At 38.9% G+C, this 27,337-nt stretch overlaps 1 protein-coding gene across 2 annotated transcripts in view; it reads right to left on the bottom strand.

The window, feature by feature from the left end:
- Positions 1–27,337, bottom strand: part of med13a (mediator complex subunit 13a) — a 67,547-nt gene that overhangs the window by 23,465 nt on the left and 16,745 nt on the right. Inside the window, exons 1-6 of one of the 2 annotated variants that reach the window (XM_067493989.1) lie at positions 23,983–24,123; positions 11,345–11,419; positions 7,669–7,814; positions 1,467–1,667; positions 1,177–1,371; positions 918–1,080 (exon numbers count right to left, since the gene is read on the bottom strand). In XM_067493989.1, coding sequence (XP_067350090.1) covers positions 918–1,080; positions 1,177–1,371; positions 1,467–1,667; positions 7,669–7,814; positions 11,345–11,349 — 710 coding nt within the window. In that variant the 5' untranslated portion in view covers positions 11,350–11,419; positions 23,983–24,123. Of the gene's footprint in view, positions 1–917; positions 1,081–1,176; positions 1,372–1,466; positions 1,668–7,668; positions 7,815–11,344; positions 11,420–23,982; positions 24,152–27,337 lie in introns of those variants that run through there. The other variant, XM_067493987.1, reaches the window with a different exon arrangement.

Here is a 27,337-nt window from a genome sequence, read left to right as displayed (position 1 = left end):
AATTACTTGTGATCATAATTTTTTATCTTATCTTTTATTTTTTACTAAGTTTCCATGTAAAGGACATTTTTATGTTTTCAAAACTTAACTTTTTATACAAAGCATAGCTATCGCACATAATTCTTTTCAAAATGTAACCACACCATGACCTAAGGTTCTAGCTAGGCCAGATGCGTGTACAGAGCCTTGGAGAAACTGACGTAGTTAGGTTATTTGTGCATGACTGCAATCTTCTTTACTCTGCTTGTTACACCTAGAACTCATCAGTGCTCCTAAAAATAAAAGAAAAACCCAAGAAGCATTGTTAGCAGAGAAAATAGCTCATCCAGGCAGCCCCTTGTGACTAAGATGAAAGAGTTAGCAAATTGTTTGAACATAGTGTTGTTGATTTTGCAGAGCACAAGTCAAACAGGAAGAAAGGTGAGTAGAAACATTTACGTAGGTTGTTTTGGTGTTTCATTTCTATGCTTGTCTGTTTCATTTTATTAAACTATAACCCACCCACATAACATCTCCAAATCTCTCCCATCACTGACAGCAATTTATTTTTGTACATAGATGTTTTTTTTAAGCCTATTATTTAACCAGGCAAAGATTGTGAACATCTACTAACTCATATCCATAAAATCAACACTTTATAGCTGCACAAGACCTCAAGCCCTCAACGGTTTACATTGGAAGAATAACCCAAATGGTCAATAACAAATGTTAAGATAACTAACTTTTGTTAGAGACAAACACTTTCTGAAGCAATGTTTTTCCATGCTGATAAGGGCAACACAGGGTACTTTCAAAGCTTTTCTAATCTGCCACTGTCCCAATAAATATGCAAAGAAAATATCTGGGGCTGTGGTATTTTTCATTTATAGCATGGTTAATCAATTTGTGCTGCTTTCTAGACACAATAACAGACTTACTTGTTCTGGGCTCGGTTGATTTTGCACTCTTGCCAGACACGCTCCACCACCTGACTGGCTAGCCGACGTGGAATCTTCCCTCCATGGTGACTTGTTCTGTCCACGCTGAACACATCAGATGAGGAAGGCATCTTTGCCCACTTCTGGGCCGAGTGACAGTCCACTGGAGAGGGGAAGAGTGAGGTTAACAGACCATTTAGTAATAAAGCAACCAGCCGAATGACACCTTATTCTTCTGCATTATAAACTACATCACTACCTGTCTGCACCTCCTCAGGCGATGTGGGAGGGGTGAGGGTCACCAAAGACATAGCGGGCTCTCGCTGTGAAGCAGGCACTTGGTGGCCACCCGAGTAGACGGCAGTGCAGTGGGAGGACCCCACAGGGGCCACAACAGGGATGTCTGACTGGGGCACAAGCACCAGGCAGGCTGGGTACACCATCCGCACTCCACCTGCACACAGGCAGAATAGGAACAATAAACTAAAATATAAAGACAGACCACCTCATAGAGATTACACTCTTTGACACACATTCTTAAAAACTGACCAACAAGGACTTCCACGGAGGCCAGGGAGTCATCTTCCCAGTCCATGTCCTCCGCTTTATCCTCTGAGACACTCCCCTTGGCGCTGGGGCTGATGGGATAGAACTGGTTCCACTCCTCGATCAGCTTTTGGGTGGGTGGGTCTGACATCTTGAACGACTGGCCAGTCAGTGTCCCATTTAGGCCAAAAGGACTCAAGATCACTAGCAGGAGAAGAAAAGGTGAGGAGAGGAGAATATATTAGTCGGCATATGAAAATAACTATGAATGGTGGAAGCAGAGACAAGATCAAGCCTGCATCTTTCTGACAACACAAATCATCCACCCATGTTCTTTCACTAATGTGTGTATTATGTGCTTCCTCTGTTCCATTCTAAAAATTCTTTATCTGCCATGTGTGGCTTTTCTTTCTTTATTGGGTCCATCTTTTTACATATGCCTGCTACTGCTTCCAGTCTGATCCATTTTTAGTTTGTCTACTGTGAAGCTGGAGCTTTCACAGAATATGATATCCTAACATTTCTTCGTATTATTTTTATCATTCTTCCGATTTTCATCTTCCGTATGTTTTTTTTTTGGCACTGCTTCGGCCAACTTTCAGCTAGAAACACTGTTTAAACTTTAAAACTTTCAGCTTATTAAGGACACGAGCTCTTCATTCAGCTTTGTATTATCTTTTATACTATATACACTGCAATTTGTTCTAATTCAAAGGAATGAAGACACTCCTCAACTTCTCTTCAGCTTTGTCCTATTTCAGCTTTAACTAGTAGGAGATACGTCAGGCTAGAGAGACCATTCAAAATTTCCTTAAATCACAAGACTTTCAGCTATCAACCTTGTATTCCGCTTTTTAATATCTTTTACAGTTTTAGTTTGAGGTACTTTTTGGTGATTTTTTAACTCCTCCATTAGTGTGTATTGCGTAATGTTGGCCCAGCTAGAATGGGTGGCATCACGGGCACTTTACCTTCTCAGCTTCCATGTTTTTCAACTTGTTTCGTTCTTTTTCTTGTTTTATTCAGTCTACTTTCCTCTTTCCTCAACATTATAAACATTAAAACATAGGTATTTTTGCGTTCTTTCAGGAAATGCAATTCTCATAGTGACAGAAATAACGGTTCTTTTAGTCATTGGTCAGGAGAGGAGAGAGTGCCATCTGAAACCCCCATTGGCGCCCATTATAACAGAGGTCCAGAAATTCTCCTCAAATCACAAAAGGGGACTGTTTTAAAATGTAACTGTTTTTTTTTTTTTTTTTTTTTTAAATAGGACTAATACTTTTAAACATTTTGCGAGGCAAAGTCTGAGCAGTTCACAGCTGCTGCCGCTGTGACTCAGCAGGTCATTGCCAACAAACACAGCTGTATCAGGTCATGTGATCAGCCTCAGACCTGTGGCCAAGCACTTTACCCAACAGATTTTCTCCCATGATACACAATGGAGACAGACAAACACACACAGATGAAAAACACTTTCAAAATAAAAGCCTTTTTGATACTTTTTTCAAGTTGCATAGAAAATCATTTCAGCTCCTAAGTATTCACAGTGCATTTTCTTCTGGATACTGTAAATCCTCTCACCCTTGTTCCACAATTTGTCTTCCTTAATTACTTTTTGTCTGATCTCCATCATCTCTCCTTATTTTCATTCTTGCAATAATTGATTTCTTCTTGATCATCTTACGTTCCTTCCTTGTCCTTTCCTTACCCCATCATTCTGCCACCTCTGGCCAAATCACCAGAGCTCTTGACCTTTCCAGAGCACCAATGGACCAAGCTTGTCCCAGCTGTCTTGCCAAATACTTACAGAGCAATCCAGACGCCAATTATTGGCAAGCGGTGGCCTCTCAGAGCTCATAAACAGAGGCTTATAAAAAGGGCCACTCGTCTGGAAACACACTAAACTGCATAGACCTATGGGAATCATGCAGGGAGCCGATCAAACTGCCTAAAAAACAGACCTACATCCATCTGAGAATGCAGATAATACCATAAACCAATATGCATAATGCATACATATGAGCTTATAAACTACATGGACATCAACCTAGCACATAACAAGCTGACACAAATCATCAAATTGTTAAGCTCCCATTCTGTTTTTATGCATTCAGCATACATTTGAATGACAAGCAGGCAATATAAAGGATTCTACCAACAGATTGGGTGGGTGAGTGTGAAATTTAGCATTTGGTAACTTCCCTCTCTGCTCTGCTTTTCTAATATATCTTCACTAGGCTGTCTCCATGTATTGATCCTATGGCTGAATCATAAAACAGCTTCCAAATGGGAAAATAGGGGTGCCAAAAGAAAGAAATGGGTGGAGAAAGAACACAAGGCACAAGCATTGTTGCAGTAGAGAGGGCTCTGGGAAAACTGACACCAATGCTCATTTTTGATATTCTTTATTGCCTACATTTTATTTGCAATAGTCCTTTAAAATTGTTAGGACAAGTCAATGCTATAACAACCCGATCATTTTCACTCCTTCTGCATCCTATTACCAGCATGTGACGGGCAAAGATTTTTTCTACGTATGGCAATAACAATGACACTGCAAAAAAAAGTTGAGCAGTGGGCCATCTTTCATTTTAATAGAGGGGTTATGGAACAGACAGCAGTGGTCACAGTGAAGTGTTAAATGAAGAGCTATAGGTGACAGGCTATCCACCTTTAAATCAATTAAAGTTTTGTTTATATAAGCCAAAACTCACAAGTCACAAATCTGCCTACACTGATATACAATCTTTACTACCTTAAATTAGATAAAGAAAAGGAACGTTATTTTTCAAATTAGCCACTTTTGCAGTGTTTTCTATAGTGTTAATTTGTATTTGCTTTTAACACAGTAACATGGGGGGGTCATGAAAATCAACCAGTCCCAAAAGCTTAAGGATAACAACTTTAGAAGGAAAGGTTTGAAAATTCCTAGTGGCAAAGAACTAACAGATCAAAATTTAAAGGATGTTGCTGGCAGCTGGTGGTCAAAGATAAGTAACACAGTGACAGAGTAGCAATACTAAGGATTACCAGGCAAAGTTAAGACACCTTTTGGAGATAAAAAAAAAAATTCTTTACCGCATTTAAACCCTTCAATAAAAGTGACTGTTAAAAGCCTGAACACGCTTGGTGTAAAGGATCGCACCCAAGCTTCCTTTTGGGGGGTGTGTGCTATCCACAACAATCAATGTGTTCATGTTTGCTTTAGCCTTGTTGTCGTTGTTTGTCTTTGACACTGTAGACAGCACTGTGGACAAGTCTCTAGCAGCTCAGAAGAAGCTGCTGTGGAAGAGGAAAACAAGTAGTAGTTGCAGTGCACATCTTCCAGCTATGGCTGATCATATAAATTAAAACTGAACCGCACTCCTTTTCACTTGAATTTTTGCATTTCTTGCTGCACGCACATTCTTAAGACCTGAGGCCAGCTGAGGAAGACCGTTCAAATTCAGCACAATTATAGAAGTGGTTTACCATTTTCACCACCACCACCACCACACCCTCCCCTCTCCCCCTTCCATCCCTTATGCCTCTTTCTCTTAGTCTGTGAGTCTATCTCCGGCTCCCTGAAGACATGTCAAATGTGCTCAGATCAGTGTAATGGGCCGAGAGTTCATTACATTCACTCTGCGCCCTTTTATGAGGTCACATCCTGGAGAGGTCTGCCTGCCGGAGCGCTCTACTGCACAGTAAACCAAGCTTGGCAGAGGTGAGGGGGAGGAGGGCGGGTGAAGAGAGAGGATGGGGAGGAGATGGATGGATAAAGGGGGATGGAAGTCAAGCCCTTCCTCATCATTATGCTTGGTTAACTAGGAGCAGATACACTGTGGTAGTGGAAAAAAACACCTGCACACAGACCTACACCATACCCATAACTGATTGTAAAATACATGCACAGATATCCACAAAAAGGAGGTGTGTATGGTGGAACTAAAGACCTGAACTACATGACAAGGAAAAGAGAAAGAAAGTGGAGCAGGCATTCACAGATCAATAACATGAGTCATAACTAACTGTCTACTAGTTGGTGACTGGGGAGCAGTATGATCATCCTAAATGACTAGCAAAACCCATTACCATCCCTATAGAAAACCATAAGAATACATCCTACGATCATTTCATTTTTATCAAAGGCACTAGCCTTTAACTAGATGGGACATTACCACCCCATCAGGAGAGCTCTGGAGACAGTAAAAGGTTTGGCTGTACAGAAATCACTGTGGTGAATGGAGGAACTGATCACTGTTATTACTCTGGAGGGGGCGTATGAAGAAGGGACGGCAGAATAACATCTAACTAACAATAGAGGAAGAAGATTAAAAAAGAAAAAGGGGCTCATGTATCACTTAATTGTTTTTAAAGAAAGAGTAGAATAAACTTATTGTTCAACACCAATGTAAAGGACACACAAAAAAAGCTAAAGCTATACAACAGTAGGTGCGTGTGTGTGTGTGTGTGTGTGTGTGTGTGTATATATATATATATATATATATATATATATATATATATATATATATATATATATATATATATATATATATATATATATATATATATATATATATATATATATATATATATATATATATATATATATATATATATATGTGTGTGTGTGTGTGTGTGTGTGTGTGTGTGTGTGTATATATGTATGTGTGTGTGTGTGTGTGTGCATTTTATATAATAGTTTTTTGGTTTAATACTGAACTGATACAACAATGTAAGCTGCTGCTTACTCTCTTGTCTTAAAGTTAATTTATTAGTATTTGTAATAAAGAAAATAAATAATTTATACAATAAAAATCTATAATTACATAATATAATAAATAAATACTCTCACCATTACCATTTGTTGTACGAAGTGCAATGACAGTCAAGCTGACTAACCAGAAATGCTTTGTGAAATGTTCTAATCCAGAATGAATGGTATTAAATTTGTTTCCAGCTAGTGTCTGGTTAGGGGGTTTGCTGTTGTTATGTCAAAAGGTCCATTTGGGTGACATTGGCAGAGATAGAACGATCATGGAAGGTACACAAATAAAACAGTTGACTAATGTTTTGTTCAGCTATCATACTTCACTTCTGACACACATACAGGTATACTTTTGGAGTAAAGAATCTAAAGCAATGATGGATTATCATTCAGGCCACAAAATTTTCTGTATAACTATACTGCATAAAATATATCTATTTGAAGTTTAGTAAACTGTACCGTATGTTCTTGGGTCAATGGGTTATGTACTTTCATCTTTTAATCCTTGATGATTTGCCACAGCAGTCCAGCATTTTCCTTGTTTAAAAAAACTACCTGATTGCTAAGCCAAAGCATGCAAAGGTTTTAAAGTTTTAAACTCAAAAAGCTACTGGACTGCCATAAGGAAAACTGTTCACTTATTATCTGACTTTGCAACTCTACACAGTTTGATGCACTTTTGGGGAATACAAGGCACATTTTGTCACAATAAATACATTTTTGCACTTCATCTAAATGTATTTGCACTACTGTGGGGTACGAGGATTCTCCTCGGCATTCTCCTTGACATTTTGAATTTAAAAAAGCAAGAAAAATAGCCTGCCAAGTTTATTTGGTCCGAATGCTTAAATGCACAAGCATGTGTACAATTACATTCAAATATCAGTGGGCTTCTGGCCCTTTATTTTTATAGGAAGAATTCCAAGGCAGCCTAGAGGCAAAAAAAAAGTTTTAAGAGAAGACAAGAAGCAAAACATAGCAATGTTTATTTCATCCCAAATCATGCTCAGTCTACTGAGCCCTCTTTGTTCATCTGTTACTATACTTCAGACATCACCCATTATGAATTTCAAAACGCTTAACGGTAATGATGTGTCCTTGCCACAACAGTTTGACACTACAACTTCAGGGACAAATCAAAGTGACAGAGTATGCGCTGTTTATCCCCTCATCCAGCTCCTGGTACTCAGATTTTTTGTAAACGTGGGAATAACGTGTAACAGCACTGAATTGTTTGAAAACCTGTCACTATGATTCTATATCAGGACAAGGTCACATATGGTGTGTGTTTCCAACTGGCCCAAAATGAGCTGCACAATTCCTGCAGGATTCAGTGTTTAGTGTTGTTGTGTAACATGTTGGTGTCACTGTGTCATCTGAAACACTGCTTTTAAGAGCACCTCAGAATTCACTGGTATGAGTATAAAGTTGACAGGGGCATCAGAGTCTCACCTTGGAAGGGGCTGGACGCATGCTGAGCCAGAGTGAGGTGCTCTTCCGTCAGATGGTAGATGGGCTGGTGCTGGTTGATCTCCACACTGGTGCACACGTTGCTCTCACCGTGCAAGAAGAAGGTGAAGGCGCAGGACAGGTGCTCGCTGTGTGTTAGAGGAGAGAGGAGAAAGAGCGAGATGAGTAATTTGGGATTCACACTACTTTAATATGCACATTTGAAAGGAAGTACAACTTGCAGTGAGCAACTCCAATAGAGTGTGGAGATGGGGAGATGGGGGGGGTGTAAGAAGCATATCAGAAGGTCTTATTCATGTTCCTGTTCACAGAAAAAGAAAAGAACTAGCAAAAAGAAAAAAGGTAAAGAGAAAATATGATTAGAAAAACCCGTGTATTTCTTTGTCAAAGGTTACAATGAAATCTCTCCATTTCCTGCTTCAACTCATGAGACTCTTGAAAGAAAAGATGAAGCTAGAGACAGATTGAAAGAGGAAGCTTCTAATCTCTGCACCTTCTCAACATATAGGTATTTAAGGCACCTTTTATATCAAATTATTCTATTAACTGGACGAATCTTTACTTTGATACAGATTTTTATATTTAGTTTTATGATCAGCTGCATCCTTCCACTACAATGTTAAATACTCTACTAATCACATGGGTTTGTTTTGAATAATAGTTTTTGTAAACAAACAGGTCAACAAAGCAATTTGCAGTGGTGGGTTGTGCTGGTTTGCCCTAGGAAGGGCAGTGTTGTGTGTAAAACAAAGGAGCTTTAACAATATCTTTTCTCTTCCTCTCTCGCACATACATGCACAACACAAAAGCTCTTCCTCTTACAACAACGCCTGTCTGTGCCAGTCTGACCTCAACAGCACAGAACAAGAGTGGCGAGTTGAAGAAAAAATAGAGAGCAAGGACGAGGCAGAGTAAAAGGAGAGAGGGGCAGAACAAAAATGTAGGGCATTGTCTGCGGGCTTTCCTATTTTTTTCCTGTGCCATGTCACCCAACATTCAAACCCACAAACACACACATCACACAAATGCAGAGAACAGAGGAGACAGCGCAAGTGACGAATGACCAAATGAAAGTGGACGCTGTGAATTTTCAAGTGGATCAAAGAGGGTTGCCTCCTCCAAGGATTTGGTTAAGCAAATATCAGTCTTTTCTCACTGTCACTCTCGCTTTCTGGCACACCTACTCTGCAGTGGATTAAAGAAAGGGAACAGACAGGGAGAGCAAGGCAGAGAAATAGATGGAGAGAGTGTGTGCACTTCAATAAGATAATACCACCTACATAGAAGAGAGCTGCTCTAAGCCCCCCTGAGCTGGAAGAAAGTAGGCTAATGAAGGTATGTCAAGGCAAGTGAAACATGAAGATACCCTCAGCCATTTCCACATCTTTTAAATATCTGTACACTGATACTGCAATGATGTTAAAGAACATGTTCAATACTATACTTCTTTGACTATATGTATCCTGACTTATAAGCCATTGAGATAATCCATCCGCTCATTACTGATAATTGTCTCTCTTTATAATGAAGTTCCCTCTGTGTTTCTGCACAGGTGATCCTCACTCAACATTTGCCTGCTGGCAATGGAACCTTGTCCCCCAATCTGCAAGGACAAGTGCAAGAAATATTTTCTGAGGATTGGTGTAATTCTACTGTTTATAACCTCACCATGAAAGCCAAAATGACACCATGATTACTCTCCAAAGCAGCACATTCACAACTTAAATTATTTTTTCATGTTACTGTTAACAGGAAAGTCTTGTATCAGGTTCAGTTAAACAGTGCAAGAGGTGGAATGAAAGATAAAATGGTATTATAACAGTTAATCAGCAGTCAGCTAAGGGTAGGCAGAAGTATAAGCCCAAACACAAGAAGAAAACACTGGTTAGCAGCCAGGTGAGGCTGTGAAAAGACAACCGGGGAATTAGGCCACATGCTGGCACAGAGAGCAAAGACGTCTTTGTTTGGGAGGTGTGTCACAACTGCTCTGGTGCTGATGTAGCAAATTACACTTGGCTGCTGTGACTCACCAAACCACCTGGTGAGCCAAAGGATGGGAGCAGAACAGTACACATACATGATCCCCTCTCGCGTGTACTGAGGAAGCAGTGGTAAACTTGGACTGGCAAAGGTTGTGGACCTTTTAAGCATTAATCTTTTTTGTTATTTGGAAATTACCCAGCTTCTCTTGTTAAGCAATAATAACGCTGCTGTGTAATGTATGTTGTCACAACAGTAAAACACATGCAGCTAATACTGTAATGTATTTATGTAAATGGAGAAAAGGGAGGGCAATGGCCTAGAGTATGACAAAGGGGGAGAGCAAGTGAGAGATTACTACAACACAGAGAGACCAAACATGCTGTATTCTGCAGACATCAACACAAATGCAGCATACCATTCTCCTCTCACACATAATGAGAACCTGAAACTACCGACCACACACATTTGTGTTTGAGGTAGAGGGCTGCCATCTGTGGCTCAGCAAGCAGAAGTACAACCCCAACCATAGTATTTCCAATTCATTTCTTTTAAAATGTGGTTGTAGAGATGAATTCCTTAGAGTCAGACTATTGGTAGAGTTTATTATGGAGTCTCATTCTTAATGATAACAATACATCACAGTAGTGTCTCGATTGTGTAATCTAATCTAGTCCGCTTAAAGAAGACCAATCTCTAGTGGCAGGATAAAAGTTTACTTTGCGCTTTTGTAATGTTAGTATTACAGGTCGACTTGGAAACTGCAGTACATGATGCGATTTTTATATACCATATACACTTGGACCAGTGAATGGCTGAGTTATTACTCAGAGACATGGTTCAGATGTCAACAGGTGCTTAACACTTGACCAAGTGGAGCATGCAGCATCAACAGGAGCAGCACCACCTCTCTGTAGCACTATTTCTCTCACTGAGACACTAAAGGAAAGCTTTGTGAAGCTACCTGCAGTAAACGCCTGTCTGTTCGTCTATGTGTGGATGGACAAGACATCCACAGATCAGACACCCCAATATAGAAACACAGGAGATTTCCAGGGAATGCAGCCATAAAAGCTTAAAATAGTAATCAAATCTGCCTGTCCAAGTCACTGATTAACAAGAGTCATCTCATATGTTTACTTTGTACAAAAGCAACAAGTAGGGGACATTATGTGCTCAAACACAGTAACTGTCTGAACAATTTCTTAAAGAAAATTGTGATTTCATTTGAGAACCTTCTCTTACTTTGCCTACGGGTCCCCAGAAACTCCCTCAGGGTTCTTACTTCATTACACATTATTTTTATTGAAAGGATGTGGTACCTGCCTCAAGACTCAGGTTCTCGGGGATTTTAGCATGTCATCTACCCTTTATTGAGATACTGCTTGCACTTCAAAAACAGCCAAAAACTAAGGCCAGTGCTAAGCATGTGTACGATTCAACAGCACACGTCAGCAGTACACTGTGCATACGCTAAAGGACAAAAACATTTTTATTTTTTGTTTTATTACAAATTCATATTTCTCATGTCATTTTTTTTCTCCATTACTTTCTTTCATGGAAAGAAACTCTTTGGTGCAGCACTGTATATAAAATAGTGAGTTAAACAGTCTTTAAACAACCAGATACTTGTCAATATACAATTCTGTTATCACTAACTGGATTTGCAGGATCTTACTTCATTTGTTTTGTTCTGCTTCTCTTCCTCAGTCATGTTGAGGGAGTATGAAGGAGGGAGGGATGCCGCTGTAACCTGACAAAAAAGCCACAGATCTTTTAATCATCTTTTTTCTCAGTCTCCACCTTTCCTCCCACTTCTCCTCTGCTCTTCATGTATTAACTGGCAAATATACTGGGCTTCTCTCTCTCTCTCTCCTTTCCCACTCCTCGCTGTCACACACACACCATGCACTCGCTCACACACCACTGTGATTATCCACAGAGGCACCCCTCTCAGATGCAAATGGCCAGTGGCCTTTGGCTCAGTAAGGAGACAATAAGACAATCCAGTAAGGATTTGGAGCGGGGCCACATAGAAAGGAGGGCAGGTGGGCACATTTGCCTTCAGCTGGCTTGCCATTAAAATGAGGTGCCAAAAACCAGCGGTGACCTGCACGACGGCACGGCAGAGAGGAAGAGAGCCGAGTGGGACAGTGACAGCCTCTGTCACTGTCACATGGATGGAACACAAACAAGTGATCACCCATTTCTGAAATATTAATTGGTGGTATAATGAGAACTATGTTTGTGTTCTCATTTTACGTAGACCTAAAGGGACAAAGCATACAAATTCTTTCACTTACTGCATAAGTTGCTAGAAATTAATGTGCACTGTAATTTTTTTTAACCATGGGGCCCCTGCCAAATTTTCATACCTCAGAGACATCTACATTGAGTTATATTTTTGGTTATTTGGTTCTTAATATGCTATTACCTAGCAAAATAGTTCTCTAGTGCCATCTTTCATTGTCTTGTTTGGTTCAAGATAAGATGTTTTTAAAAGCATTCAGGGAGTTTGACTCAGCTGTTGTTTTTTTTGTTGTTGTTTTATTTATTGATTGCACGGAAATGTGAAAAACTGTGCATGTCAAAAGATGAAAGAACTCAACCATTTGCAAAAACAATATGGTTAACTTAATTGGAGGAAATCAATAGCATTTTGGAGGCCATGGGTCCCATGGCCTCCAAAATGAAGCGGTAGAGTTGGGGAAGATATGCAGACAGAGGGGAAGAAACAGGAATTAGACTCAAGAGCTGTGACATTCCACAGATGTTTGGAGGGCTTGGCTGGCCACAGTCTCAGAACTAAGCTTCCGTTTAGCCAATGTACCTTTCCTCAGCACCATAACAGCAGCAGTAGTGTGTCTTGCACTAGGAAGAGGCATGCTTCCATCTCTAGGCAGTTCGCAGTACTGTATATACAGTTATCACCTCTGGTCTGTTTTGTACATGGAAGGCTGCCATTTGTAGCAGCTTGTTATTATTATCTGGGGCATGTAAACATGTTTTGAATGGTCGTGCGCTACAGTAGTGACAGGGCTGGCATCGGCCCTGTTTCTGGCACAACATTAATAAACAATGTTTCCAGAATCAAAGCTTACAATAACAGACACCACATAAACAAGGATACATTGTTTTGACTATGAACAGAGACTGAGAGACTGACCAATGTGCTAGGGAGACACAAGGACCATAGCTAAATGTTGCAAGGCAGCACAAATTGTACCTTTATATTAAAGTGAGCTTATTAAATTACATACAACACTAATATGCTAAAGCTAAAGATTCTTTTATTATTATTATTATTATTATTATTATTATTATTATTATTATTATTATTATTATTATTATTATATTAAGGTGATTTTCAAGTAAAATTCTGGTCAGACGTGGTGACAATAAAAAAGAAACAAGAATTAGAGGACACATTTCCTGAGTGATATAATCTTCCCTACTGTCTAGCCACCTGACCACTGGGTAACAACATCTACCGTCTGCTGCCAAAATACCAAGCACACAAGTCTCTGAGAGACGCATCATCTCCAGTTTTACCACATAGCTCACACAGGAGGTTAGGTGCTGAAGAAAACACTGAACCAAAACTTTCTTTAAAGGAGACAAAATCCACAGCCTTACATGTGGGCAAAACACACTCCAAAATTGCAGCTAAAATCGAGCAAGTCAGAATCTATTTAAGGCAAATTTTTATTTCTTTATTTCTTCAGGCAGTAGATCATTGCTAAATTGTTGTTGAGAATTAAGAGTAACTTGTTTTTGTGTGTGTGTGTGTGTGTGTGTGTGTGTGTGTGTGTGTGTGTGTGTGTGTGTGTGTGTGTGTGTGTGTGTGTGTGTGTGTGTGTGTGTGTGTGTGTGCGTCTACAAGATTAGGGACACGTGTGGCATAATAGTTAGACAAGCAAAATTGTGAACCATCAATCCCTGTGAGCCAACCCTCAATGACACCACTGTGGTGCTCTTAAGTAAAGCTCCTAATACCCACTGTTCCTGTTTGTGTGTGTGCGAGTGCGTGTGAGAGAATGAGTGAGAAAGAGACATCTTTAAGTTGGCCCAGGTTTCTGTCCTGTTGTTATCCAGATTCCCTCGATTTGTTACTACCTCATCTGTGCCCTTTAGGACAGAGCATAGTTTGTGTCTGCGTTTGTTCAGAGATCTGAAAAAAGAAATGTTCAAGAGCATTCTACAGACGTCCACGGAGACATGCTGAATGGACCAAGCTATGTCTATAAGTGCACAAACTTGAAATGAATATACAGTTTGCAAAGCTAACAATCTTATGCATATATGGAACATATTTCTCAGAGGACGATTAACAATGTAGGAGCATCGCTGTTAGAAACTTTCTTATGACCATGCCATTATAAGCTGAGCTAACAACAGCTGTCTAGGGGAATGTGCAATAAAACATATAATGCATTGTTTCTTTTTTTACTTAAAAGTCAGCATTAATTAACAAAGTCATCTACTAAACTATATGAAAAAAATATATGCATCAGTATCTCACAAGACAGCCTATGCATCAACCGGAGCTAAGCAAATACAATCTGTGGAAACAAAAGGGGTAGTTTGTCCTAGAGATACCAAAAGACTCAACTTAAAAGCCACTGACTCAAATTAGTGAGACTGTTGGAAGATTCATATGAGCATAGTTGCATTGCAGGTGAAAAGCTTCAGGGCAGGTGTACAAGGAAATACTACAATAACCAAACACATTTTCCTGCACATAAATACAGTGCTTCCAGAAAGTATTTACGCACGTAAACTTTTCCACATGCTGTTATGTTACAGTCTTATTTCAAAATGGATTAATTATTTTCCTCAAAATTCTACAAACAATACCCCATAATGACAGTGTGAAAGTTTGAAATCTTTGCAAATTTCTTTAAAATAAATAAATAAATTAAATCACATGTACATAAGTAATCAAAGCCAACGTGAGCTCTTTTACTTTGAATTGATTTCCCTCTGCCACAAACAGAAAAGAGAGTAAGCCCCTTTAAACACATCAGATTCAACTTAGAAGGGAGAGAGAAATGGAAATAGATAGAACGAGTCCATAAAAAGAGGGGAAATCTGATCCTCTGCAAGTGTATCACAGACACACAGAGATACAGCCAGAGCTGACTAAAGATAATACTGACATAACCCTCGACAACAAGTCGGGTTATAGCTCCCGCCAGGTTTAGGCTGGATCACACACAAATAAAGACAACCAAACACACACAACATGGGTCCACTAAAACACCTGCTGTCATCTAAAAATGTTAAGCATCTCATTCTGAGCCAGATACCTTAGCTCTTCTGAAAGAAATATTTTCAGTAATTATGCTTGTTACTGTGCAAGAGTGATACGTGGAAATTGCAATCTAGTCAAAGAACACCTAATACAGTACATCCTTTTGACTTGACATAAAAATAACCGTAAATGTATTATAGTAACATGAAACAAAGAGGGGATTTTAAGCCTGTTTGAAGCAGTGCTCATAGTGACTCATTAGGTCATCTTGTCATTAGCAATATAAATTGCTCAGTTGTAATACTAAAGCTTCATTACCCAGAGCCATGGCCAATTAGTCAGCCTCATCCTAAATTAAAGCTGGGTTTCTGTACTTTACCCATAATGGCATGGCCTACGTTTGCCATTTCTCGTTCAAATGAGCAGAAACGTTTAGTGAAAATAATGATGATACGTGATTACATCAAGTTATGTGATTTGAAATTCAACTGTGAAACATTCTACAGTGAAATAAAACTAAATGCTGTGACCAAATTTGTTTCACACAGAAATTAAAATAGGCTAACACGAGGACATCATCTTTGTTTTACTGAACAAACAACCCTGCAAAGTCAGATCAAATAACAGAAAGCTCATTTATTATGTGCAGTGAAATTAGACTTCAAAAGGGGGTTAACAGCTTTACACATGTCAATCATTTACCTTCTCATAAGTTTAAAGCTCAAGTGAAGTAGTCAAAGTAGTAAGTGAAACTCTAGATATAATACATAGTATGTAATTTTATACTTTAAGGAGCTTTAGCAACAGTAGACAGGCCTATACATTTATTCCAAGTATATCAGTGTTTGCCTCAGTACAGTGGAATAAATTAATTAATTAAATAAAAAAAAATTTGCTCAACTGAAATTTAAGGTGTAAACTTTCCTTGGTGTTTCTTTGCTGTTTGTGCAGTGGCAGTGGAAGTTTGCTTAATTAAACTTTGAAATCATCTGTGACACAAACTACATGCACAAATAATGCTGGGCATACCATGGCATGGAAATTGTGTAGCAAAGACATACAAAAGATTTATATTCAAAGTGCATTCAGCACCACATCAAAACAACAAGCAACAACTCTTCATAAAACAGAACTGTCTTATGTTAATATGCAATGAATTACAGAGCTCAACTAAAGTGAACAATGTGAAACTGCATCATTGGGTAATTGTGTCTTGTATGAGGCTAGATATTACCCTGCACTTTGCTTCCCTCCACTAAACTATACAACCCATTCCTAGATACTGCTTCAGGTAGGGAAATAGAAAAGAAAAACTATATGTTTGATGATAAATTTCTATCTCAATCAACTTTAAGAAAAAGGACATTAGCCCCATGTTAAACCATTTGAACTCAGAAATCATTAATGAAGACAGACATGACTGAAGTTATGACGTTTCAGGCTTCTCTGGATTTCTCTCATCATATAAAAAGTTTCCGTAAATCTTCTAATCTTCTAATCTTTCAAGACTAGATCAGAGTACAGCCACACTATAGACGTAAGTGCTGTGGTGACAGATCTAACACCAAATAAGGGATTACCCTTTAATGTGGCCACCTGTCTGCAACACTGCATGACCAACAGCAGCACAGTCACTTAGAAATGAACAAAGATGAGGGGACAGAGACACTGCAGGAGACACCTGACAGATTAGCAGTGCTGAGTGCAGTGCAGGACATCTGCTTGGCCCTGTGCACTCTGATAGCCTCTGGTCACATGGCAAGATGGGAGGAATGCAGGGTGCCATGACTGAGTAGTCAGGAAGCTGAAAAGAACAGGAAAACTGATAGGGTGCAGAGAAGAACACAGGACATCACTCCTACATAGTGAAACCTGTCTCTGCTGCTACCTTTGAATATGGGTTTTCTCAGTGCTACAATAGAGAAAAAGCCAGTGACGCCTGTTAACTTTTAGCAACGACAGAATTCTTTGCCATCTCAGGGCCTCTAGCAGGCATTCAGGAACGGAAATTGCTGAAATAATCTTCCTACAGGCTGCACATTTCTAGCACTCTCCAGTTTCCTTACACACTACTTTTGGTTCAGTATCATGAAATCTGTTAATCAAAGTCAAACCAGATTGTGTTGTGTCATTTACTTAGAATTGTTACACCTTGTTCACAATCCAGGACAGAAAGCCATAATTTATTCTTGTAAACTGAGTGGCGTATGATGTAGAGAAGTCAAATAATTACCCCATTTGCCTGAGGAAATTTTGTTTTAACTAGTTTAGATAACATAAATGACACAGTCTGCCTTGTGGATGATGTGGTTAAAATATGGATATTTAGTTAAAAAGGTATTAAAAAATGTATCATCTCTTTAAGGTCAAGGACACTGATGATCAAATAAAGCAAACTTGTGAACCTTCAATCCCTGCAGGCTGACCCTAATTGACAGCATTGCTGTGTGTGTGTGTGTGTGTGTGTGTGTGTGTGTAAAAGAGAGACAGCCTCTCAGTAAACGCTCTGTGAATAAATAAAGGTTAAAAAGAAAGATCTAAGACAAACATCACTTTAAGTTGTAAACAGACAATAATGTATAATTGCATAGTAATTAGGAAAATGACCCATACTAATGTAAACCACAGGTATTTTCCTTTAAGTGCCATATTTATCTTCTAGACAGGATCTCTCCAGCAACATGATATATCCAAAGAGCTCGGTCACATGGTCCCACAGGTTCCCTGGAGGGGTTGTTGCTAGAGAGACCAAGACCAAGAACAAGACCAAGACCAATGGTATAAGGTGTGTGTGTGTGTGTGTGTGTGTGTGTGTATGTGTGTGTGTGTGTGTGTGTGTGTGTGTGTGTGTGTGTGTGTGTGTGTGTGTGTGTCTCCACGGTGTCAAGGAGAGGTACTGAGAGGAAGTGCTGAGTTGTGCTGTACTTCTGTATCAGCTACTATTTTACATGCACAGTATATGTTACACATGCAGCTTTGTCTGGCTGCATTTCTTTTGTCTCACATCAATAATTCTAATGAAGAGCTTGTATGCCAACTCTGACTGCCCTCAGTGTGGACTGGTTTGCATGGCAATTGTTGACAAGCACGTTTGTGTTCTCGTGCCCCTGTATGTTTGTGCAGTGCTGGGAGGGGGATAAATTTAGCGCTTTAGCCCCAGACTGGAGGCTGTGGCCCTTTATCCTGCACTGTCCTACTTAACAGAGTGCTGTACTCTGCTTCCGCCTGCCACAGCGCACCAGGGCGCTCACATTCACCTCCCAACACTGGGCCAAAATAATGGAGGAAGAATGTGCTCAGCCATATAACACACAGTCACACAGAAAAGTACAGTCGCTTTTGTTTATGCGGGTGTTATTGTGTAACTTTTTTGCATTCATTCATTATCATTTGGTCTTTGAATATGAGCTGTTGCTGCACAGCGGCCTGATTTTAAAACAGCTTGATTTGTTAATGATGCTTTTAGTCAGACAACTAAATGCACAGCAGACTTCGCATATTTAAATACCGTTGAGTGGTGATCTAACACTCCTGAATGCAGGACAGTTGGAGTACATAGTGGATCTTGTAAATGCTGCTTTAAATACAGAAGGCCCACCAAAGAGATAAAAAGAAGTGAGATCCCTTTTGTCCTCATCAAATTGAAACATCAAAGCAGGCTTGATTTTAACGTTGCTCTAAATTTCAGTAACACAGCCAATTAGGAGAAAGAAAACGAGTCAGTCTGCCTTAAGCTGACCAATAGAGAACAAGCATCCCGCTTCACCTTGGAAACACACGATCCCAGGGTGCATTTCCCTGCTGCCATGACAACCAAGATGAGCTCTCCCATGCTCAATCCTTCACTCCCTCTGTCCCTCCCACCCTCCCTTGTGTTCTCTCCGCGCTCTCTCTGTTTCTTGAAGCAAGTCTACCTAGCAGCACAAGGTTCACAGTAACAACCAGGCTGCACAACTTGGAGGCACCAGTACTCCAGACAAAGAAAATTACTGTCAGCTGTATCAACACATGTTGCTGCATTTGGAGTTCATGTAAAAAGAGGGAGGCTTTGTCAAATAATTGAGCACCGATTTTTAACTGTTTTAACATATTTCTTTAAACAGTTTTTAAGACTTCTAGATCCATTTTTAAATATTTCTTATAGACTCCGTCTCAGATAACATTACGGTTTATTCCTCATTACATTTTTTGATATGAAATGGATGCAACAGAAACACCAGGAAGCACCAATAGTTATCGTTATCATTATTAAAGATTCTGAAAATTCAGTTTGCTGCCTGCTGCTTACCACACACATCGGGTTTAAAACGAGAAAGGAGGAAGGGGGGAGTGGGTTTGAGATGATGTAAGCATTTCAACACAAGCTGAGCTCTGAGATTATGAACTCCATAAAAAGCCTCCACCAACTGGAAGCTTTGGATGTTGCACTGGAGTTGCCCAATAGGTATCCAGTTTTTTATCTGTTATTTAGATATTTTGATTGGAGCATCTCATAAAAAGCCTTCAAACTGATGACTAACAACTACAGGCTTGTCACAATGGTGCCGTTATGTAAAGGTTGCAATGATCTATCGGAAAAAATCTATTCTGATAACCCATCAAGTCTACAACAAAATAATTCATTGTTAAATAATCAGCTTTTTTCACTTTTAATTGAATTTAGAACACAGTAAATTAATGCTCTAAACTTCATGATGACATCAAAATATTTTTATTTTGTCCAGACAATTTAAAGGTTGTAGACGTTTTCCACTTTTGTTGGACGTTTAATGGACCAAAAACCATTTATTTAATTGTGAAACACCGGAACATAGGTTTCCAAATTTGGGGTAGGGGATTAGGGAAACCGAATTTCCCAAGGTAGATTTCAAAGAACATTGATTTTGTGATACCCCCTTCTTTGTAAATCAAGGTCTACATAAAGTCTGAATGAAAATTAAACCAACACAAAGTGCCTTTTAGGATTCTAAATAACTAGCATTTAAAAAAAATAAATACATTTCTTTATTCACAGAGTTTGAGCTGCGTATCATTGTTACATGCGTGTAAACTCAGTTCCCCAATTACCCGAGAAATCTGATTTGTTCAACCAACCCGGTTACTTAAGTGCATATCGGGATCCATTTCAGATGTTAAAGAGCTTTCTTTCAGCAACTTAACTATCCTAGTTTGGTTGTTCAAGAAATCAATTCTTAATTTCAGGACTCAGACCATCAGAAATCAAATAATGAATGTCACTCAGAGAGGAGGATATTGCTTAAAAGACAGTTTTGTTTTTCCTTGCTGAAAATCCACTAGCTATTAAGTACAAAAGGGAATACTAAATGGTGTCTAACCCACTCAGAGATGAAAGGTCAACATCAGCCAGCTGAGCAGAGGTGTTGGCAAAACCTGTTAACTAACCAGCATAGTTCATGTGTGTATTTAGAAAGGGTAGACAAAATGTCGACAGGGAAATAATGTACACTGTACACTGTACAGTGGACAAAGACTGGGAATTCCCTGGATACATTCCATCTCATTCCTTCTGCAATCATCTAATCACAGAGAATGATGTAAGAAGTGAGCATTCGTAAAAAGCTACCATCATGCTGCCCATGAGGATGAAGTCTCCCTAGTGGTAAACGCTCAGTTCTCTTTAGCAGAGCTGGTAGGACAAACTTGAGCATCTCTACGGTGACATGAAACAAGGAAGCAAGAGGATCTGTTGATCACATGGAAGCCTATTACTCAGTATTCGCCTGTACTGCAGAAATAAAATCCAACATTACTACAGCCGTCTAAGCAATTACAACAAACCACAGGTATAGACCTCAATAATAGTTCAAGAATGTTTCTGCTGGTCTGGGAACAACAGTGATGCACATTAAAAAAAAAAAAAAACAACAATACAAAAAAAAAAAAAAAAAAAAATACAGCAAGGGTCTAGTGAATTCTCATCACAAGTCTGTGATGCTTTGTTGAAATTGCCGCATGGCTGGGGCACAACAAAACACACCAAAGGGAGTGGAAAAACATCCTTGACGACAACCGAGATTCAGAGTGGTTGCACCACTATTTATAACCTGCCCAGTCGGCTCTGTGACAGCAGAAGGGGATGAAGGGAAGAAAAGAGAGTGTGAGAGAGAAAAAGAAAGAGAGCGAGAGCGATAACCAGACAGAGGGTGGCCTGTGAATTCCAGAGCAGAGGAAAAGACCATTGTTTATTTTCCCCTTGACTGGGGCCCTCTGTGATTAGCATACTGTGTAAATAGGTAATAGTGCTAAAAATGTGTATGAATATACAGTAGCTTAAATCACCAGCTAGCTTTTCTGTATTCTTTTGTCTATCCTTCTGTCAGTTAGGTAAAAATCTATCATACTTCTCCTGAGAGATGTGAGCCACTGTCAAGCTGAGTGTGCCGTCACCGCAGTGTGCCGGCCCATATTGTACTGATGATAAAGACACACGGATAGCACAGTATTGGCCATTTCTAACCTGTACAGCACAACTAACCTGCAACCACACGTGTTTGCACACACAAGATTATCCTGCTGCACAGCCTGTGATGGTCACTTGACTGGGAAATCTGACAACACAACCTTACCAACTCCCAAACCAATATTACACTAACACATGCACACAAAATAAAGCAGGAAATGAATCTGCAAGATGTTAAGTGACTATTTAATAGAAGAGGCTGCCCTAGAGTTGTTTTACATAGAAAAGCATTAAATTGATAACTGAAATAAATTGAAAACACTGGCAGCCTGTGAAATGTGGAGACAGTGTGAAGTAGTAAGAGTAAGGGAGTTGGTGGTGGTGCATAGCAGAAGTGCTATAGTCATCTTCTCCCCACGACATGTGCCTCCATCTCTTATCAATAAACCCAGACACCGATGGCAAGAAATCCAGCTCAGCGGATAGTAAAGAGGAGGAGGACGATGTCTTACTTGTACACAAACACACTCAGAGTGTGAGCAGAGATGGGTAACAGACAGTAATGGCACAACAGCACCTATTTTAAAAGTCCTAACATAACTGTAATGTATTGTACACTGCAGAAATGTCCCAAGCTGATCTACAGTATTGGGATAGGGGCCAATACTGACAATTATTGATACATCAGTGTGTTAAATAAGGCCTGATGCATTTACTATACAATGCTTTCTTTGTTTGCCTTAGATACAGCAGCTGTCCAAAGTGCTGACCTATAAGCAAGTGACCTGCAAGTTAACTGTGGGAAGCAGAAAACAAATACACAGCAGCCGCACTTTTAACTGACTCCAAACTTTAACAATGTGCAACCATGCTGAGCTGCTGTTGTTGTTGCTGCTGCTTTCAAATAGTTCAGTCAGTATGTTAAGCCTTCAGACACATTTACATGAGATGCAATGCACTATTTTAATTAAATATTACAAGCTCCTGTTTAGAATTTTCATAAGCTGTGACACTTTTGCCTACAGTAGGAATATTGAAAAGGTTGTGCTAGTTTAAGTAAAAAAGATTTTGAATAATTTTTGGATATATTTGCTGAAATACTGGAGCAAAAAAAAAAAAAAGGTTAGGTTTGGAAACCTCCACATACTGTTGCGTTCTGCATGTACGTGACTAAGTTCAGAGAAATTCGCAAAAATGTTTTTGTTATACTTGCACAGAAGATGTACATGTCCAGAAAGGGGCAGTGTCACTTTTAGCAAACCAAAATTTACTGTAGAAGTAGAATTAAAAAGGAAGTGGAAGGTAAAGTATTCCCCAGTTGTGTTTATATTTTCTCACCACATCTACTAACCACTCCTCTAGCTGCTCTATCTTTCTGTTTCTTTAGTTCATCCATTGTTTTCCTTTCCTTTCCATTTCAATCCCACCTTCCAACTACATCACATTGACCAATCAACTTATTGATAAGCACTGATTTAATGGGATTGTAGATGCTCTTTTACTCAGACGCATAAAACTTCTCAGATACTGCTCCCATTACCACGTTAATCTGTGCAGGTCGGAGAGGTGGGAAAAAAGTCAGTGTTTTAAAGCGGTTCGAAAATACCTGATGATGACACAAGTAAAGCCGAAATGCAATCTTTGGTTGGCTAAAGTCTTATCATCTGGTTACTAACAGCCATACTCAAGAATATTTTTAAATTGTTTAATATTTGCAACTGACATCTGCAACAAGGGTTTATATACAGTAACTAGAACTTTACTTGCTGTTTGCTTTGTTGTTATTTTACCTCAAATTTTCCTGACTCAACATTTTGTGTTGTCCACACCTCTCCATCCAGGATCTCACTCTAAATCTGTGCTTTGTCTTTTTCTTTACTTTTTGTTCTTTTTAGCGAGATATGCTTTGTTTATAAAACATTAGCCACCACCACATTTGTTTTGGCAGAAGAACTTGCAAGAATTTGCATTCTCACAGGATTTGCTTAACTGCAGTGAATCAGTGAGGTCTGTCCAGCAGTTCATACTAGAAGCAAAACAGTTTAATACTCATTTTTATTCAGTATCAGTATGTACTCAAATGTAAGTACTTCTATCGGGACATCCATGCTTATCAATGTACAATTTAAATGGAACTATCAGTAGCAAGGATGCATGATGAGAAAGCAGAGACCATTCTACCCTGGTATTCTTGCCTGTCTAAAATCAAAAAACTGTACGGGATGTAAAAATACTTCTGAAGTAAATTGTCAGTTACTTATGGATCACGTACACATATCTCTGTCTTTTAATTTTATAATTGTGATCCTTGCTAGATTTTATCAGTTATTTTGCATTCTTTTTTTTTGTAAATTCTGGTCTGTCATATCTAACCTCATAACAGATCCCCAAATAAATTTGTCACTTTCATAGCCTGTACACTTAACATAAAAAAATGCAACTTTATGTCTACTGCAGCAATACTCAGCCCACTGAGCGGCACCAAACCACGTCACAACCAGCAACAGGGGACATGTCTGGAAGAGCAAATTTAAAAGGCCAAAAATCTCAATTTTCATAGTGTAGGTGCCAATGGAGAACACTGCCATACAGGAATGTTGACCTGGACAAGAACTCAACAGAACAAGTGGCGCCAGTCTACCTCTTGTTGATGGGCTTCTCGTCCTTCTCATAGGGTTTGACAAACCACTTTCCGATACGGACGAAGCTGCGATTCATAAGGCAGCGCTCCAGCAAGTTGTGGATGGCTTTGAACAGCAGCGTGCGACACTCGTAAGAAAGGCCATTCTCCCACAGCCCATCATCCTCAGCTAGAGGAAAAAAAAAAAAAAAAAGAGAGAAACAGAAAAAGATGAGATTAGTTAAAAAAAGCTTAGAATTTACGCCATTTTTCTTTCAAACAGTAAGAACCTTCAAGAGCAAACGGTGACAATCTTAACAATACAAAAACTCAATTTATAATTACAGCAGGAACAGTGTGTGTTGCTGTTGCGGCTTGTAGCATTAAACAGCCTTACACTTGATCAGAAGGCACAGCCTTCATTAGAGATATTTATTAGTTTTTAATAATAAGGCCACAATAAACCTACAGTCACACTGGATCTACAATATCGAACTTTGAAATCATGTTTATTTTATAACCACATTTTACTTACACTACAGGGAAAATAGTTATTAATAAAGAAGTCTGTCTTATTTCTTTTAAGCAGCAACATCAAGTGTTTGTTTGCTGTTTTTCAGAACACTAACTTTCATTAAAGGATATTACAGGAGAAGAATGGCAGCCTAAATATGAATGTATACTGTTGCAGCCTTGAGAACACAATGACAAAGACTAAACACACCCCTTTAGATTAAATTATGATTCACCTTGCAATTACAGGTAGACAACACTGTTAATAAGCCTAGACGAAGCGGAGAGCAACTATATGGACTAATGACACGTGTTGATCAAAGTAGGGCCTTAGGTGCACTCACCTAATACACAATAATTACCTATTGAGAATTATACCAAGACAACTCTTTGATGAGCATCACAAGTCATTTACAAGGACATGTCAGTTATTGTTGAACACTGCAATACAGAAATTTCACATTTCCGTTCAATGCAAAACAGTAAGGCATATCTAGATTGACATCTGGAACCCAGAAACCTGCTGCTGCCGGCTTGAAGGCTTTGGAGGTTTCAGGTTTGGTCTTCCACATATCGAGTTTTAATACCAGAGATGAGGAGTGCAACCATACACAAATTTATAGTTCAATAGTGCGGCTGTTTTGTTTTCAGTTCTGTGGGGAAAACCAACATTTTCTGTCATCTGCAAATCAGTGAGTGACACAGCATAAAACAAAGTGCACATGTGGAAACATATTATTGCTCAAACACTTACAGCATAAAATGTATAAATACCATATCTTCTTGGACAGATTATAGCACATACTGAAACTGCTACCTTTTCTTTTGGGCTTTTAGTGTGGAGAATAGGCTTTAACCTGAATATAATAGAGGGCGATATATTGAATTAATAAAAAATTTATTTTAACAGGGTTAATGAAAAAAAATATTTATTTATTTATTTATTTATTTATTTATTTATTTATTTATTCATTCATTCATTCATTCATTCATTCATTCATTCATTCATTCATTCCCCTAAATCAAAATAAGTGCTTTCTCTGCCTTCAACATTGCCTTGGGAATGCCTGCACATATGAGCTTTGCCAGTCAACAAGCTGGAGTATTGGCATCCACAACAGGTAAAGACGATGAAATGATAATAAAGCAAGGTAGCCCTGTTACTTCAGTGATATGGAAATGAGAGACAGCCCACTAACTCTCCTTTTTGAGTTTCTGTTCTACACCTGCAAAGAACCTGTAATTAGACAGTGTTAGATTCACAGCAATAAAGTTATTTGCATACCAAACTTACATATTAAACATATCAAACTCTACCAGGCGTGGTGAATAAATGTACTGTTAAACTGAGAGCAGAGTTGCTTTCTGAATCACATTTTGCACTGGCCTGAATGCCTGTCTAATTTCATTAACAGCCATTGCTCACATCTTACAGTACTTAAGCTCCTTTCAGTCAACTCTCCAGCAAACATCTTCCCAAGTGCGTTGTCTGTGCTTGAGAACAGACAAAATAAATAGAGTGGGACCCTCATTCTGTGAGAGCTAGCCATCCCAAAAGCCATTTAACCAGAATTAAATAAATAATTAAGCAAACTCTTACTTTTGTGATAAGATTAAGTTTATATTCAGATGATTTTAAGGGAACCAAAAGAAGGCATTACGCTGATTTCCTTCCTTCGACAAGAGGCACATCATGAGCCCTGTGCCAGGCTGGCAAGTCTGAAAAGCATGTAGGGAGATGTTAAAGAGATATAATTTCCCCCATTATATGCTGCAGTTATGCTATTTTAGAAGTTTTTTTCTTTAAGTAGGAGTATCACGTCTAATTTCAGGAACAATTAAAAAAAAAAGAGAGAGAGCCTCCATAACCCCATTAAATCAAATTTGAAAGGCCACAGTGCTACTTGATGCAGAAGTTATATTATTATAGCCTTTACAACAATACATTCCACCAAAGGAAAACAACATAGGGCTAGATGCCAAAGGGGCTACATGCCAGATGAGTTTCAAGGGAACAAACTAATTCATCAAGTGCACACACATCTTGATGGATAAAATCAGGAACGCTTAAAGACAGATCAAAGACAGGTTAAAATAGGGAAAACAGCAATTTCCCCATTAACAATTACAAGTTTTTTAAATTACAAAATTACAAGTAAAAATAAATCAATAATATTAAAAAGCAATTTAAGGTTCTAGATAATGTGGGTGCAAAAAAAAAAAATAAATAAAAAAAAAGGGGGATTAAGCACATTTTTTCTGTTTTGATTGACGCATCACCTGGTCTGGCCATCCTAAGAGATACAGCAGGCAAGACAACAAAAAAGAAAAGAAAAATCGACACATAAAGACAGCCATCCCACTAAAGCACTGACAGCAGATTAAGAGAAAGGACAAAGGGGAAAAAAGAAAAATAGAATTTAGGCCAAAACCTAATGCTGAAGAGACAGATCAGTGTGACAGATAATGTCTAAAAGATGGGAATATGAGGAGAGCAGCAGGCCTCAAATCTAATGTGAGACATCCAAATAGCTTCCATTTTCCAGTTAAACCTGTAGTCCTACTTTAGCCCGCTACTAATATTGGGGGGGAAATAAATAAATAAAAACTTGCTAACCTCCCTTAACATGTTTTTACATCAAATACCATAGCTCCGGTGTCTGCTTCCTTCTGCCAAGACCACATCTGCCCTTATCTGCTTTACATCAAGTGCTCCCAATAACCTTATGTACACCATGTCTTGCCTGCTGCTACATTTCCTCCTTCAGAGGAAGAGAGAAGCACCATTCAAGTCAAAATCTAGCATTTGTTACAATGTAAACAATGTGGCACTCACTCCCTAGAAATAGCTATATGATATTAA

This window comes from Channa argus, chromosome 24 (assembly GCF_033026475.1).
Source record: "Channa argus isolate prfri chromosome 24, Channa argus male v1.0, whole genome shotgun sequence".
Classification (NCBI taxonomy): domain Eukaryota; kingdom Metazoa; phylum Chordata; class Actinopteri; order Anabantiformes; family Channidae; genus Channa; species Channa argus.
The sequence above is the reverse complement of the archived record's forward strand: the minus strand, read 5'-3'. Positions and strand labels throughout refer to the sequence as shown.